Source organism: Moschus berezovskii, chromosome 2 (genome assembly GCF_049115385.1).
Source record: "Moschus berezovskii isolate FMDL1 chromosome 2, NW_MosBer_1.0, whole genome shotgun sequence".
NCBI classification, from domain to species: domain Eukaryota; kingdom Metazoa; phylum Chordata; class Mammalia; order Artiodactyla; family Moschidae; genus Moschus; species Moschus berezovskii.
The window spans coordinates 3358209-3374308 of record NC_142461.1 but is presented as its reverse complement, the minus strand read 5'-3'; the positions used below and the strand labels follow the sequence as shown (position 1 = coordinate 3374308).

General features: G+C 52.8%; 1 protein-coding gene across 14 annotated transcripts in view; it reads left to right on the top strand.

Moving 5' to 3' along the window:
• The window catches only part of TMCO4 (transmembrane and coiled-coil domains 4), a 107694-nt gene that overhangs the window by 77064 nt on the left and 14530 nt on the right, over positions 1-16100 (top strand). For all 14 annotated transcript variants that reach the window (XR_016038996.1, XM_088843145.1, XM_088843141.1 and 11 more), the window contains 2 exons: positions 8213-8330; positions 15015-15132. Coding sequence is in view for 13 of the 14 variants with exons in the window: in XM_088843145.1 (XP_088699271.1) it covers positions 8213-8330; positions 15015-15132 (236 nt within the window). In the remaining variant the exon portion in view is untranslated. The remainder of the gene's footprint in view (positions 1-8212; positions 8331-15014; positions 15133-16100) is intronic.

Below are 16100 nucleotides of genomic sequence, written 5' to 3'. Positions count from 1 at the left end.
AGCCCACGGCGTGGAGGAAAGAATGACAGAGATGAAGCTGGGAGTGGCCACTCCCAGTGACACAGGTCCCCCCTCATCGTACAGAAGGATTCTCTGTGGACCCTTTGAAAGAGCTAGCCCTACTTGGTACATTTTAAGAGTGTTTAGTTTGACAAAAACACAGTTTATCAACAACCTCAGATGTGCAGATGCTGCCACTCTAACGGCAGAAAAGTGAAGGGGAACTGAAGAGCATCTTCATGAGGGTGAAAGAGGAGAGTGAAAAAGCTGGCTTAAAACTCAGCATTCAGAAAGCGAGGATCGTGGCCTCTGGTCTCATCCCTTCATGGCAAGTAGAAGGGGAAAAAGTGGAAGCAATGACAGCTTTTTTTTTCTTGGGCTTCAGAATCACTGCGGATGGTAACTGCAGCCATGAAATTGAAAGACTCCTGCTCCTTGGAAGAAAGGCTATGAGAAACCTCGATGGCATAGTAAAAAGCAGAGATTTCACTTTGCCGACAAAGGTCCATATAGTCAAAGCTATCATTTTTCCATTAGTCATGTAGAGATGTGAGAGTTGGACCTTAAAGAAGGCTGAGCGCCAAAGAATTGATTTTTCAAATTGTGGTGCTGGAGATGACTCATGGGAGTCCTTTGGACAGCCAGGAGATCAAACCAGTCAATCCTAGAGGAAATCAACCCTGAATATTCATTGGAAGGACTGATGCTGACGCTAAAGCTCCAATACTTTGGCCACCTGGTGCGAAGAACTGACTCATTGGAAAAGACCCTGATGCTGGGAAAGACTGAAGGCAGGAGAAGGGGGCGACAGAGGATGAGATGGTTGGATGGCATCACCGACTCAATGGACATGAGTTTGAGCAAGCTCCAGGAGATAATGAAGGACAAGGAGGTCTGGCATGCTGCAGTCCAGGGGATCGCAAAGGGTCAGACATGACTTGGTGATCAAACAACAACACAGAGGATTTTAAAGACCAAGGCTCTAGAGTGAAAGGATACTTGCTGTTGTGAAGAACTAGCCATTCTCAGCTCTTGGGGGTGGGGGGTTGTGGTTTGTTTTGTTTTGTTTTTGAAAAGCTAAGACAATCTCCAGACTGCCAGGAGCACCAGGCGGTAAAAGTGTCGTATCAGGAATCTGGCGATAAGAGCAGTAGACAAAATAGAGACTGATTTATCTAAGTCCTGAGTAATAAAAAGCAAGATGTTTGCACAGCAGTGTGGCTGTACTTAACGCTACTGAACTGCACTCTTCAAAATGGTTAAGGCACTTCCCTGGAGGGCCAGTGGGTAAGACTTAGCCTTCCAGTGCAGGGATTGGGATCCCTCCTCGGAAAACTAAGACCCCACAAGCCTCACAACTAAAAAATAAAAAATAAAGCAGAAGCAATATTGTAACAAATTCAATAAAAACTTTTTTAAAAGGTCCACGTCAAAATTTTTTTTTAAATGGTTAAGATGAAAACTCTTATGTTACGAGTATTTTACCATAACTTTTTTTTTTTTTAATTTTTGGACTTTCCTGGCAGTCCATTGGTCAGGACTGTGTGCTTTCCTTGCCAGGGGTACAGGTTCAATCCTTGGTTGGGTAACTAAGATCCCACAAGGTGAGTGGTGGGGCCAAAAAAATGTTTTTAAGTAAATGAGGAAGTGTTTAACCGTAGTTTACAACTGTACAGCTGCTTCCCTCCAGAGGCTTCGTCCTCCGACCACATGCCCGGCATCACCACTCCCCACCACTGACTCCTCAAATAGTGCCTGCAATTAGCAGCTGGCTAGAAATAGGCATGGTACTGTAATGGCGAAGCCATCTCCAAAAACAGTGCCTCCTGCCCACCATTTCTACCTCGTTGCCAACTTGATTGTCTGCATGGGAAAAACAGTGGATCCCACTGACGGGGCATGTGCCAGGCACCACCCTGAGCATACACCAACCTCCCTCCAGCCCTGAAAAGTCAGTATGATTGTTTTATCTCCATTTTACACCAGGAAGCTAAGGCTCCAAGTTACTAAATAACTGACTTCAATTCAGGCAAAACCAGCATTTGAAGATTTCTTTTGTGCTCAGGGTCAAGCAACTTCTCCCAGACTGGCAATTCCCAACCTTCTGTGCCCCTGGGCCCTTTCTGCTGGCAAACGTTTCCCAGCCCTGCATGTGGCACTTGTCACTCTTTCAGCGTCTCCTGGTGGAGAAAGTATGTAATGACAAAAAGCTACCTGAATCCAGAAATTCTGTGAGTTGCAACAGCCATCTGATTGTCTTCGAATCAGGACACCCGCCGTGTGAGACAGGTGGCATTTAGTTGGCCGGTGGTGATTTGCACTTGTGCAGGCCCTCAAATTCGCTCCGCATCTTTGCTCCCAGAGATGGGGCACCTTGAGCTACACTAGGAAGTTCCTGAAGGGTCTAGAGATCCCAAGCCTTCCTATCATGTCGGCCAAGCCCAAGGGATTCTGTGAATATGGCTGATGTCAGGTGCTTCTTGGGAGGGTCACCATGAGCCTCTGGCTCACGCTGTCAGAAGCCAGGGGGAGGAGACTGAGGGAGGGTCGGCTCAGTCAGGGCAGCCTCGGAAGGACCGTTCATGTTCTTGCCCACTGCAGACTGCAGCTAGTCCCAGTAGCAGCCGTTCCCCTGGAGCAGAACCCTGGAAACCAAGCTGAGCGCATGCTTGAGTGCTCAGTCGCTTCAGCCATGTCCAACTCTTTGTGACCCTGTGGACTGTAGCTCACCAGGCTCCTCTGTCCGTGGGATTCTCCAGGCAACAATACTGGAGTGGGTTGCCATGCCTTCCTCTGGGGGATCTTCCCACCCCAGGGGTGAAACTCGGGTCTCCTGTATTGCCGGGGCGTTCTGTACTGACTGAGCCACCAGGGAAGCCCGAAAAACTGAGAGCCGTGGCTAAAGACTCTCACATTTACTCTCAGCAGAGTCAGCACGTGCTCTTCATCATCCCGGCTACAGAGATCCTCGACTGGCACCTCTCGGAAGAAGTTGTACCAGGAGGAAAATTTTAAAAAAAAAAAACTTTGCATGTATTCTCACCACAAAGGGTTCACACTGCCGAGTCCCGTGGCTTTCTTTCATTCTTCCCACAAGTACTTACTGAGCACAGCACCTCTGCCAGGTGCTGTTTGCTGTAGGCACCGGGGATTCCCTGTTGTCGTTCAGTCGCTCAGCTGTGTTTGACTCTTTGCGACCCCATGGACCGCAGCACGCCAGGTTTCCCTGTCCTTCACCAACTCCTGGAGCTTGCTCAAACTCATGTCCATTGAGTCAGTGATGCCATCCAACCGTCTCATCCTCTGTCACCCACTTCTCCTCCTGCCTTCAGTCTTTCCCAGCATCAGGGTCTTTACCAGTGAGTCGGCTCTTTGCATCAGGTAGCCAAAGTATTGGAACTTTATCTTTAGCATCAGTCCTTCCAATGAATATTCAGGACTGATCTCCTTTAGGATTGGCTCTTTTGATCTCCTTTCAGTCCAAGGGACTCTCAAGAGTCTTCTCCAACACCACAGTTCAAAAGCATCAGTTCTTCGGCGCTCAGCCTTCTTTATGGTCCAACTCGCACATCCCTACATGACTACTGGAAAAACCATAGCTTTGACTATACAGACCTCCCTGGGGAACATGAGAAAGAACAGTCTCAGCCCTCGGGGAGCTCCCATGTAGTGGCAGACAGACTGCAAAGGAGATTTTAAAAGACAACTAGGTCATAAGTCAGATGGTCTCAAGTGCTGTGGTGAAAAGGAAATCAGAGAAGAGAGATGGGATTCCTGGTCAGGGTGGGAGGTCGCATCCTCCTCTCTTTGGCGGGTGACAGTTAAGCAGAGAGGTGCTGGGGGGAGGCATGTGGATGTCAGCGGGAAGGGCATCGGGAGAGGGGATCAGCGAAAGGGGGCTCAGGGAAAGGCCTGGCATGTTCTGGAACAGCGAGGCCAGTCTGGCTGGAGCAGAGCGAGCGAGGGGACGCCTGGGGGATGTCTCGGCGGGCTTCAGGAGCTGCTGAAGATGACTTACCCCAGGAGAGGGTCTTGAGCATGAGAGTGAAACGGTCTGACTCTCCCTGCAGTGATTTTATATGTTGCACGATCCCCCACCTTCAGTGTACAAGTCAGTGATCTTCAGCAAACGTACAGTCCAAACCATCGCACGGCTCGGTTGTCGAAAATTTCCATCGCCCCCAGAAGGTACCTGCCTCATGCCTATGACTTGACTTTTAAAGGGATCACTTTGGCTGCTGTGTTAAGAATAAAAACAAGAGATAGGAGCCAAAGACAGTTTGGAAAAGTAACGCTTCTCACAGCGCGCGTGAGTGACAAGAAGCACCGGAAGTGGAGAGGTGAAGACAGGACTGGCGAGGGCTTCCCCGGCGCCTCAGTGGCCAGGGCGCCCCACTCCCGCTGCGGGGCCGGGTCCAGTCCCTGCTCAGGGGGCTAGATCCCACCTGCCCCAACGAAAGACCCCGCGGGCCCGACAAAGGTGGGAGACCCCGTGTGCCTCGACTCCAATCCAGTGCAGCCAAATAAATAAATACATAACTAAAAAGTTAAAAAAAAAAAAAAACCAGGACTGATAGAGCATTTCTTCTCCACGGCTGGAGGGATGGAGCTGCCTTAATTCCAAAGTCCTAACAGGGTGAAGGGCCTCCACCTTCACAGTAAAAGCCTTGTATTGAAAACATACACAGGATTGCTTAAAAAATGAGAAATCCATGCCTAAAAGCTGGACATGCCTGTGTCCTCTACTTGAAGGTGACCAATGCTTGTTGGACCCCTGACTGTTCATAAAGCTATGGGACTATCTTCACACCGTAAAAATCCACAGGAAGAACAGTTGATGGTAACAATTGGAATAAATCCCACACATTTCAGAAAACATTTATGGTCCCTGCAGTTAAACGGCAGTAAGGTGGTCTTATATTCATTATTATTATTAAAATGTTAAATCCCAGTTTCTTTTTTAAAACATTTATTTAGCTGTGTTGTTAGTTGTGGCATGTGGGGTCTAGTCCCCTGACCGGGGATTGAAGCCAGACACCCTGCATTTGGAGTTGGAGTCTTAGCCACTGGACCACGAGGGAACTCCACTGTGACGTGAAGAGTCACCTGTGCCCGTGGAAGGGACCTTCTTGACTCTAAAAGCGGTACCTGAGTGAAGATGTTCTGTGTTTTACCTGGAAGACCGAAATTTTCTGGTATTATAAAGTTTTGGACCAAACAATGAATTTTGACATTTTTTTTTCCCGGCATCTAATTCAGTGGCCAGTTTTCTTAACTCAGACTTCCCCTCCTGGACCGTATCACTCTGGGAACAGGACATAGGATTCTCCCTTGGGTGGATCTAAAATGATTCCTGCTAAGTTTTTTTAGCTGACACCTGTGTGTCACCAAGAGACTGCTTTGTGGCTTATCTCCAGGTTTGCCTTTTGTCCCAGGGAACAAATCATGTTTTAAAATGTAAGGAGGGCACCTCTGACTATGTAACCGTCAGAAGGGGAGGAGGTCTCGTTAAGTCAGTTTTCAACCAGGCCTCAGTAAATACGTTTCCAGCTCGCTGCCCACCCTGGCTGGATTTGACTGTTCTGGCCGTTTTTATGAGTTTCAGCTGCTAGTCTCAGTTCAGCAAAAGGCAGCTACCTCTTTGCTGTTCATCACAGCTGTCGGATGGGAGTCACGGCATCCTGGCGGTCGCCCTAGGTGACCTGGTGGGGAATGCCGCAGTCCCACTGCTGGCCACAAGGGGTCCCAGCCAGCCAGGTGATGGCCCCTGGGGCAGCAAAGCTCCTGAGATAAAGAGATTCATCAGGCAGGTGCCCTGAGTGGCCGGCGTCCAGAGAAAGTGCAAAGCTCTGTTGTTGGTCTTGGCCCACAGCCGCTGGCACTGTGGGGGCGATGATAAGCCCCCCGTGATGGCTGCGCTCTGAGTTGCTACTGCTGGAGGGATGCCCAGGACCTGGTTCTAGGCTCAGCTGTGTTCTCACTGCCCGTGTGACCTTCGGCACACCCCATCCCCTCTGAGACCCTGTGTTTCTTCATCAGCCAAGAGCAGGTTCAGAATAAAATCTACAGCCTCGCTGGAAACACAGGCACCTGAAATAGCCCTTATGTGGAAGAGGATCTGAGTCATCTGTACCATTCAACACAAACCACCAGCTTCCTGAAGTTTCACATCTTTCTGCCACATTTATCCTCTCCCTGGAAGCCACGGAGTGACGTCAGGATTCTGTGCCAGGGAATCTGATCTGCCAGAGCCAGAGGAGCACAGGGGTTCTCAGATTCCCGTTAGCCTGGAACCCCTTACTCAAACTCTGACACGCAGCTCAAGTGGAAACCAGACGCGCTCTGGTTAGAAACCGGAGCCCAGGGAGAGGAAGCCACCTGCCCCGTGTCTCTCAGCAGGAGACGGGCAGGGCTGGCTGAGTTGTCCCTCTAGGGCCCACTCCCCAAGAATAACACGGAGCAGGTAACTCCCCAAATGTAGGGGCACTCAGGACTCTAAGAAGGAGCTACGTGCTGGGAGGTGGGAGAGCAAGGCAGGCAGGCGACCTGACAGCTTCCACTGTGCGTTCACTGCCCTGGGTTTTTCCCCACCATGACTTCATCCCCCTAAAGACCCTCAGTTCAGTTCAGTCACTCAGTCGTGTCCGACTCTTTGCAACCTCATGGACTGCAGCACGCCAGGCCTTCCTGTCCATCGCCAGCTCCCAGAGCTTGCTCAAACTCATGTCCATTGAGTTGGTGATGCCATCCAACCATCTCATCATCTGTCGTCCCCTTCTCCTCCTGCCTTCAGTCTTTCCCAGCATCAGGGTCTTTTCCAATGAGTCAGTTCTTCGCATCCGGTGGCCAAAGTATTGGAGCTTCAGCTTCAGCATCAGTCCTTCCGGTGAATATTCAGGACAGATTCCTTTAGGATGGACTGGTTGGATCTCCATGCAGTCCAGAGACCCTCAAGGCAGTACCATAGCCACTTGTAGGCTCAGAGAAGTGACTCAGCTCAGAAGTCACTAAGCTGGGATTTGAACCCAGAGCTTTGCAACTACGAAGTGCGTATCCTGGCTGTCCCAGGGGATGGCCATTTACTCACCGATTCATTCACACCCTTCCTGAACCCCAAGGATAGACCAGGCCCTGTGCTGTACAGCTGTGACCAAGGCAAGCCGAGCCCCACCCCCCCGAACCCAGAGGTTAGAGGAGGAGGCAGCTGTAAAGAGTGAGGCCAGGCCCGAGGACACAGCTGGCTCAGGGGCTGCAGAGTGGCCGGGGGCGGGGGGCACGCACGTGCTCACCCGTGGGTGGAGAGCAGCGCTTCTCAGAGTGCGGCTCACACGCCCCTGTGTGAGCTGTGGGCTTCCAGTCTGCAGGGGGATCAAAGAGACGCTGCTTCTCTGACCTGTGCTTAGAGGACGGACACCCCACGGGCCGGTGCTCATCCACGGGCTGCAGTGAGAGGAGCCCTTGCCTGAAATTCCCTGAACCGCTCAGTCAGCGCCAATGCGTCCACTCCACGCCCTTTCGCCGGCTCTCCCCTGCACTCCCGCCTTACCGCCAGGCCGTGCAGGCCCCCGGGGACCTGTTGCAGAGGAAGGCTGTGGTATCTCCCACCTGGCACATGCAACGAGTGAGGGGCCACGAGTCCCTTCTAAGGGGAGACACTCCATCCGAGTCCACGGTCAGCCGTGAGCTTCACGGATGGTGGATGTAGATGTGGGTGCCCACCTGGACTGTGCTACCCACGGGCCGTGTGACCCTGAAGTGTCTTTGGTTTTCCTTAACCCTGAAGCAGGGATGATGTGTGCTTTGTTAATTCATTCATTACTTTTTGGCTGCGCTGGGTCTTGCTGTGGCAGTCTTCTCTAGCTGTGGGGCACAGGCTCGGTAGTTTCAGTGTGTGGGCTTTGTAGGAATAGATTAGGCACCAGAGGGCTTGACCCAGGGCCTGAAACTCGGTGAGCAGAAGCCGCAGTACGTGTGAGTGTTTGCATCTTTGTGTGCACCAGTGTGTTTGCGCCTGCAAGGACAGGGAAGCTTGGCGTGCAACAGCCCACGGAGTCGTAAACTGTCAGACATGGCTGAGCGACTGAACAATAGTGAGTGAGTATGTGCGTGCATGTGGGCGTGGTATCCATTTCTTCCACCGCTGTTGGACAGTCCCTCGCGGGACCCACTGCGGCCAGGGGCGCTGATGATCTTTTCTGGGGTCTCTCTCCAGATTGCCAAGGGATCGTTGAGGACGTCGTCCTGCTGGGTGCGCCTGTGGATGGAGAAGCCAAGCACTGGGAGCCTTTCCGGAAGGTGGTTTCTGGAAGGATCATCAATGGCTACTGCAGGTCTGTCCAGACCCCGTGCTCCTGGGGACGTGACAACCCTAGCTGAGCACCTCATGTCCCCATGTGTCACCTGGGGACACAGATGTTTGAGGCCAGGCCCTTGTCCTGGAGGCTCTCAGGGAACAGTGGGGCACTGGCCCTGGTAGGAGCAAGACCCAGGCCGGGGTTCCGAAGTGGGCAGCCTCCTTCATGGGACGATGCACGAGAGGGACAGGTCCTGAGGAGGACTTCCCTGGGTCAGGCCCGAGACCAGTTTATAGGATGACTCGAGAGGCCAGGCTGGTCACCGTGATCTGGGGCAAGAGGGACATGGGTGAGTGGGCTGAGACTGAGAAGCAAAGAGTGAGCCCCAAATGCGAGGTCTTGAAATGCTGACTAATGAGCCCTGGCGTGCTTTACTTGTTCATCATTTCTCGGCTGTGCTGGGTCTCTGCTGCGGCATGCAGTCTTCTCTAGTCGTGGTGTGCGAGCTCAGTAGTTGCAGCACGCAGGCTGAGTTGCCCCGTGGCATGTGGGATCTTCGCTCTGACCAGGGATCGAACCCATGTCCCCTGCACTGAAAGGCGGATTCTTAATCCACCAGACCACCAGGGAAGTCCCTCGTGTGCATTATTTGGTAGGAAGGGAGTGGGTATTGTCCAGGCTTTCAGAACAGTGTCTCAGGGCGGGGATGACAGCCTTGGGGGTCCCAGCACCCACGCATACGACCAATCCTCCAGCAAGAGCTGAGGGCTACAAAGGCTGATGGCTGTGGGGCTGGAAAGGAAGCATCCTGGCCGGGGATTTGAGAAGGACTTGAGGGGCTTCAGCCAAGGTGGTGCCCTAGACACTGGGGAGGAAGGGAAGATCCTACCCCAAAACCCTAAGGGGTTCGTATTATTGATTCCATTTTACAAGTGAGAAAACTGAGGCTCAGAGAAGTTAAGTCACTAGGCCAGTTAACTTTAGTTTTGATCTAAGCCCAACCATCCTAAGTGGAACCTGCAGCTGAATAGAACAGATTTGGAAAGTCTTTATCATTTTGATAACTTAGCTCATGTCCAGAGCTAAAGATAAAGATGATCTTTAGCCATGGATAGAGGGCATTAACCAAGACGTCAGAGTTCAACCAGTTAGTATGACTTTATCGTTCATATTCTTTTTTCTTTTCAAACTTTAAACTTGTCATTTTGTGTTGGAGAATGGCCGATGAGCAACGTTGTGGTAGTTTCAGGGAAACAGCGAAGGGGCTCAGCCATACATACATGTATCCATTCTCACCCAAACCCTGTCACTCATATTCTAAGCTGAGTTCTTAGAATCAGAATATGGTAGAGAGAACAAAGAAACAAAGATAAAGAGCCATAATATATAAAGAGCTCAATCAAATCAATTAAAAAATCTAATAAGAAAATGGCCAGAGACTTCTCTGGCCATCCAGTGGTAAGACTGCACACTCCCAATGCAGGGGACATGGGTTCACTCCCTGTTTGGAAACTTAAGATCCCACATGCCACATGGTATGGCCTGAAAAATTTTAAAAGATAAAAGAGAAAATGGCCAAAAGATATCTACACATAAGCATGGAATAAATGCAGTCAATAAACTTTTGAAAAGATATCCAACCTCATTATTAATGAAATAGATGCCAACTGAAGTAAGTAAAACACTATTTACCATCCACACATCATCGAACATCTGAAACATGAATAACATTCAGTGTTGGTGAAGATGTGGTGAAATGGGCACTGTATGTATTTCTTGGTGGTAGCTGAATTTAGTGAATCCTTTTGGGGGGTAATTGGCAATATCTATCCAAGTTATTGGATTCCCCTAGTGGCTCAGAGGATAAAGCGTTTGTCTGTAATGCAAGAGACCTGGGTTTGATCCCTGGGTTGGGAAGATCCCCTGGAGAAGGAAATGGCAGCCCACTCCAGTATTCTTGCCTGGAGAATTCCATGGACAGAGGAGCCTGGTGAGCTACAGTCCACAGGGTCGCAAAGAGTCAGACATGACTGAGCAGCTTCACTTTCACTTTCATCCAAGTTATTAATGTGCCAGCCTTCTGATACCACAGATTCTGGCTCCTGTGATCCTGCATAAATAGATACTCACATGCACAGAGGTGGATGCACAGAGGGGATCCTTGCAGCTTCCTTAATAAAAATTGAAAGCAACCCAGTGACCTAAATGACCACGAAGAGGGGAATAATTTAAAAAAAAAAAGCAAGGGCAACAATACATTCTATGGACCCACTTTCAAAAGAAAAAGTTTCTGCGTGTGCATATATGTATCTGTATGTCTAGAAATGAACAGGGAGGTCCAGAGGGACCATGAGACACGAATAACAGTTAATACCCATGAAGAGTAGACAGGGATTGGAAGGACGGCTTAAAAGATTTTTTTTTCCATTGATACATAGTTGATTTACAGGATTGCATTAGTTTCAAGTACATAGCAAAGTGATTTAGTTACATATGTGTATATATGTACTCCTTTTTTAATAAAAGAGACTTTTATATATTTATAAAAGAGATTTTTAAGTAAGGACAGTTTAAGAAATGAGAAAAGAAAAAGAATGGACACAATATTGACATCAAGCAGTCCTTGGTTAAAATCTTGGCTCCATCCTTTACCTCTCGGATGGCTTTGTACAAACAAATCTGAAGCTCAGTATTCCTACCTGTACAATGGGGATAAGAGGCCGTCCTGCACAGGAGTTCTGGGAAGATTAAAGGAGATTATGTGGGGTGAGGATCAGCTGTTTGTAGGTGCCCAGTAAGCAACATGGGCACAGTCACAGCACAGGATTTTTTTTAGTGTGTTTCATAAACAGCAAAGGGAAAGAATTAAAATTGCATGTGTGTGGTATGAAAGCAGCAAAATCTTATTAAACCCGTCTGTTCTGTTGAGAGCCTGAGGCTCATACGCTTGGGTTTCCATCACTGTGTGAGATCCTGAGCCATCTCTCAGAGAGAAAAAAGGAGGAGGAGGAGGAAGGAGAGAAGAGGCGAGGAATGTCCAAACCAAAACAATAACTGTAGTTTCTTGATTAAATTAAGCGGCAGCCAGGCATTCACATTTTTGGCCCCCAAGACGCTTTAGTTGCGGTGAACTTACTTAAGATGGAGAGTGAGTGAGGGCGTGAGGGGAGCTTCAGGCCAGAGCTACCAAACTATACACACTTATAAATTTATAATGTATGTTAATAAAACTTGCAAGTTCTTCGCCCGCTTTCACACACTCCCTGGAAGCCGGCGGGCTGAGTGGTGCTGCTCCCTGTTGTTCTGCAAGGAGACTGAAGCTCAGAGAGGGTCAAATGCCAAGGTCACACAGCAGAGCCAGGACGTGAACTCAGGTGAGCTGTCTGCCTGACCCCTGGGCATCTGCAGTGAGAGGGTCTCATTCTGAGCTCCAGGGGACTCCCCGCGTGGTCTCTCCTCCAGCACCGTGTGGGGAGGGGCTGATGCTAGAAGGAGCAGGTGGTGGGAGGGCGGACCCCTGCCCACCAGGGGCTCCAGGCCTGTGAGCACCCAGGGCACAGCCTTCCGCAGGTCCCGTGGTGCCTGTCAGGGGATTCATGCGTCCGCCTGGCCTGGAGCACTGAGGCCACTGAGGCCGGGCTTGCTGGGCACCCCACCCCGCAAGGGGGCTCACGACTCACTTGGGAGGCAGGATGCAGGTCCAGGACACGGTCCTGCCCTCAGTGAGCTCTCTGCCCGGGAAAGGAGAAGACCCAGGGACGGACACACGGAGGACATGCAACAGACACCCCAAGGGGAGCACGCGGCAGGCGCCGGAGGGACAGGGGTCACTAATATCAGGTGGGGGCCCAGGGCCACTCCCTGGAGGGGCACATGCAAGCTCGACGGTGAAGGGGTGGATAGGAGCCCATCAAGAGCCGGAAACAGTGGGCCCAGCAAGAGAGGCCGCAGCACCGCCAAGGCCCAGAGCGAGGGGCGCCGTCACACCCAGTGCCTCCCAGGGCTCACGGGCGTGAGTGCTGGGTGCACAGTGCGCCCTCTCTGGGCGTGCTCCTGCCCTCCCCGCGAGGTAACTCACAGTGATGAGACTGAGGCTCAGCGGGGTCAAGCAACTTACCCGAGGTCATGCAGCCGGTGACTGACAGGGCAGGACTAGCTCCGTGTGGTCCCAGGCAGGGGCTGGTGGCCCACCCCCCGCGAGAGAGGCAGACGCTGGGTGCAGAGGGTCTGGCAGGCCTCTGCAAAAACCGCAAAATGAAACAAAAGTGCTGGGTTCGTTCAGCACAGTTTCGAGGCTGTGGAACCTTCTGACACATGATCTCGCCCTGTCTGTCGTCGCTAAGTGACAATCAACTCTAGCGACCCCGTGGACTGTAGACCACCCTCTGTCCTTGGAAGTTCATCTGTACGTGTGTATAAACAAGTGCAGTTAACGTTGTTAAGTGGAGCGTGGTCGCCGTTAAGATGGACCGTGGCAGGAACGATGCCGACCTTGCCGGTTTACGACCTTCTTTCTGTCTTATCTCTCTGGTTGTTCTGGGTCTTTGTTGCCAGGCGCGGGCTTTCTCCGTTTGCGGTGAGTGGGGACCACTCTCGAGTTGCGAGGCACGGGCCCCTGGATGCTGTGGCCTCTCTTGTTGGGGAGCACAGGCTCTGGGCGCTCGGACTCAGTACTTGGGGTCCTCGGGCTTAGTTGCTCCACGGCGTGTGGGCTCTCCCCAGACCAGCGGTCAAACCCGTGTCCCCTGCGCTGGCAGGTGGATTCTTACCCACTGTACCGCAGGCAGGTCTCTCATTTATGACTTTCCACGTCAGAACCATTTCGGGGGCCTCCCTCACACCCTGTGTTTGATGCACGTGTCTCATGATTAGCTGATAGAACAGCTCGGATCAGTCTCCCTCCTCCCCTTAGCCATCATTCTGAGGGACACTCTCTTGGGCCTTCAGTATGAGGCTAGCCATTGGGATGTGCAAGTATTGCTTAACTCTGGAGGGAGTTAAGGAATTTTCTAGGAAAGAAAGCCTGTGGGCAATGGGGAGTCACGGTCAGCTTCTGAGAGGACAGGGCCGTGGTCGGGTGAGAGTTTAAGGAAGGGGAGGGGCTGGGGGGAGAGGCTGCTGGATTTCAGAGCTGGAGCAGAAGGTCCTGGGGGAGCAGGGCAGGGGGATTCAGTGATCAGTGGCCATGGTGGGGAAGGGGGACCTGGGACGTGGTCCTGCCGGCTTCTGTTTGAGGGGCCTGGTGGGTGATTCAGACGATGGAGTCGGGGGGACACGACAGGCGGGTCTGTTGTCTGCATGTGAGCGTGCTAAGTGCTTCAGTCGTGTCCGACTCTTTGTGACCCCATGGACTGTAGCCCACCAGGCCCCTCAATCCTTGGGATTCTCCAGGCACTAATACGAGAGTGGGTTGCCATGCCCTCGTCCAGGGGATCTTCCTGACCCACGTCTCATTACACCTCCTGCATTGGGAGGTAGGTTCTTTACCACTAGCACCACCTGGGAAGCCCAACGGTCTGTTGAGAGCCCCTCAACTCTGGACCCTGGTCCTTCCAGGGGTGTCCAGGGTGGTAACCACACAGGCACCCACGTGGTCAGAGATCCTAAAGGGTCAAAACTACCAGGGAGCCTAGAGAGCCCGCCACACCGTGGGTCCCATACAGCTCGGGGGCCTCGCCTGTGGTCAGACAGTGGGTCAGACAGGCAGGGCAGGGAGCCCTGACTCTCAGCCAGTCCCCCCAGCATGGCAGGGAGGGAGAGCCCTGCTTTCAAACAAGCTCACAAAAATAATGCACTCAGGGGACCTTCCTAACCAGAGTCAGACTCGGTCTAAACCAAAGACAGCCTGATGTGCTGAGTAGAGTTCCAGTCCTGGAGGCTGAAGGGGAACAGAAGTGTCCACACGCATGGACCTGCTGGGGCACAGGGTCCAGCTTCACCCCAGACGGGGCGGAGGGTCTCGAGGGGGAACGCTGACCCATGGGCCCTGTAGACCAGGCCTGCTGTGGACACGGCCCGGTATACCTGAAGAGTCAGGCTGCAGAGGGCCCGGTTACCCTCTCCCCGGAGTGTAGGGCGGATGTCTGGCTAGGAGTGATGGGGAACAGAGTGCGGGGTTCACAGCACCCCTGAGAGCGGAGGAGGGGTGTTGCAGGCTGTGACCCACCTGGGGGTCGCCCTGGCCTCCTAGTGGCTGAGGGTAGGAGGCTGCAGGCCGGACCTGCCTCAGTCCCTCCCGTTCACAGATGGCGGGGCCCCCACACCCAGAGTCCCAGCCTGCAGAGCATGTGTCTGAGACCCCCGTGGTCCTCTCCCCGAGACAGATGTCCTGCTGCCTCTCTTTGATCTCCCCGGGAGCCTCGGCCCAGACATCCTGGGGAACTGGGAGCCCACAAGCCGCTGAATGCATCGCTCCCAGTCTCGTGCTGATTTCTGGAGCACGGCATCCAGTTCCCTCAGATCCGCTCAGCAGATACTGTCTGTTGCTCGTCAGCGCTGTTCTTGCCCTGGGGAGCCGGCAGGGAACCAAGCGGCTTCCTCGGAGCTGCCAGGCCGGTGGTGCTCCCAAAGCATCGGCGCCTGCAGCTGCCACCGCCATCCCTGGGCGCAGTGAGCCCCGGTTTCCCGCAGAAGCGCCCATCCCACCAGGCTCGCTGGGGCCAGGCCAGGCCCTCCTAAGGCTGACATCCACCCTTTCTCACTGCGTCCTTTCCCCCACAGGGCGGACTGGCTGCTGAGCTTTGTCTACCGCACGTCCTCCGCGCGGCTCCGCGTGGCCGGCTTGCAACCTGTGCTGCTGCAGGACAGGAGGGTGGAGAACGTGGACCTGTCCTCCGTGGTGAGCACCCCCGAACCCCTTGGGGCCGACTTTGAGGGGTGGGGACGGTGTACATCTTACTCCAGCCCAGCGACCCACGTCCCAGGGACACTGGCCCTGGCCTGGTACACCCCGGAAGAGAGCGATTGTAAGAAGTCACTTGGGAAGCGGTAACTCCTGTTCACAGGCACCATCCGTGCCAGGGCAGTACCCCCAGGCCATTGGCACATATCCTCTCTAACCTGCACATGGCCTGAGGGCCAGGCATCATTATCCCCATTTCACAGATTAGGAAACTGAGGCTTAGGAAAGTTCCCATCATACAACGTGCAACTGATAACCTGGATTTGAACCTCCAAACCCCATGTTCTTGCCCCTACATCACTGCCCTCTTTCCACTCCTCCCCCAACTCCTCCTCCCACAGCCCTCACTCACTCCCCGAGCACAGATTACTAGTCAGGACAGTCTGTTTCTCCGGAAAGTAACCAGAACAACCAGAGGACACAGGGGGAGGCATTCAGGCTGGACCAGAAGAGAAGCACCTGATTGCCAGGCTGTGAAGCCATGGAGTGGACTTCCCAGGTGGCACTAGTGGTAAAGAACCCGCCTGCCAACGCAAAAGAAGTAAGAGATGTGGGTTCTATCCCTGGGTCGGGAAGATCCCCTGGAGGAGGGCGTGGCAACCCACTCCAGTATTCCTGTCTGGAGAATCCCGTGGACAGAGGAGCCTGGCGGGCCGCAGTCCGTGGGGTTGCACAGAGTCAGCCACGACTGAAGTGGCTTAGCGCGCACGCACAGAACCTTGGGATAGGGAGCAGGGAAGGTGTTTACCTTGTGACAGTATTGCTTCTGTTTGATGCTTTTGGTTTTTTGGCTGCAAGGCGTGTGGGATCTTGGCTCTCCCACCAGCTATTGAGCCCACACCCCCTGCATCGGAAGGCAAAGTGTGTTCCAGGGTCCCTGACCTTTGACTCATCGGAGAGTTTAT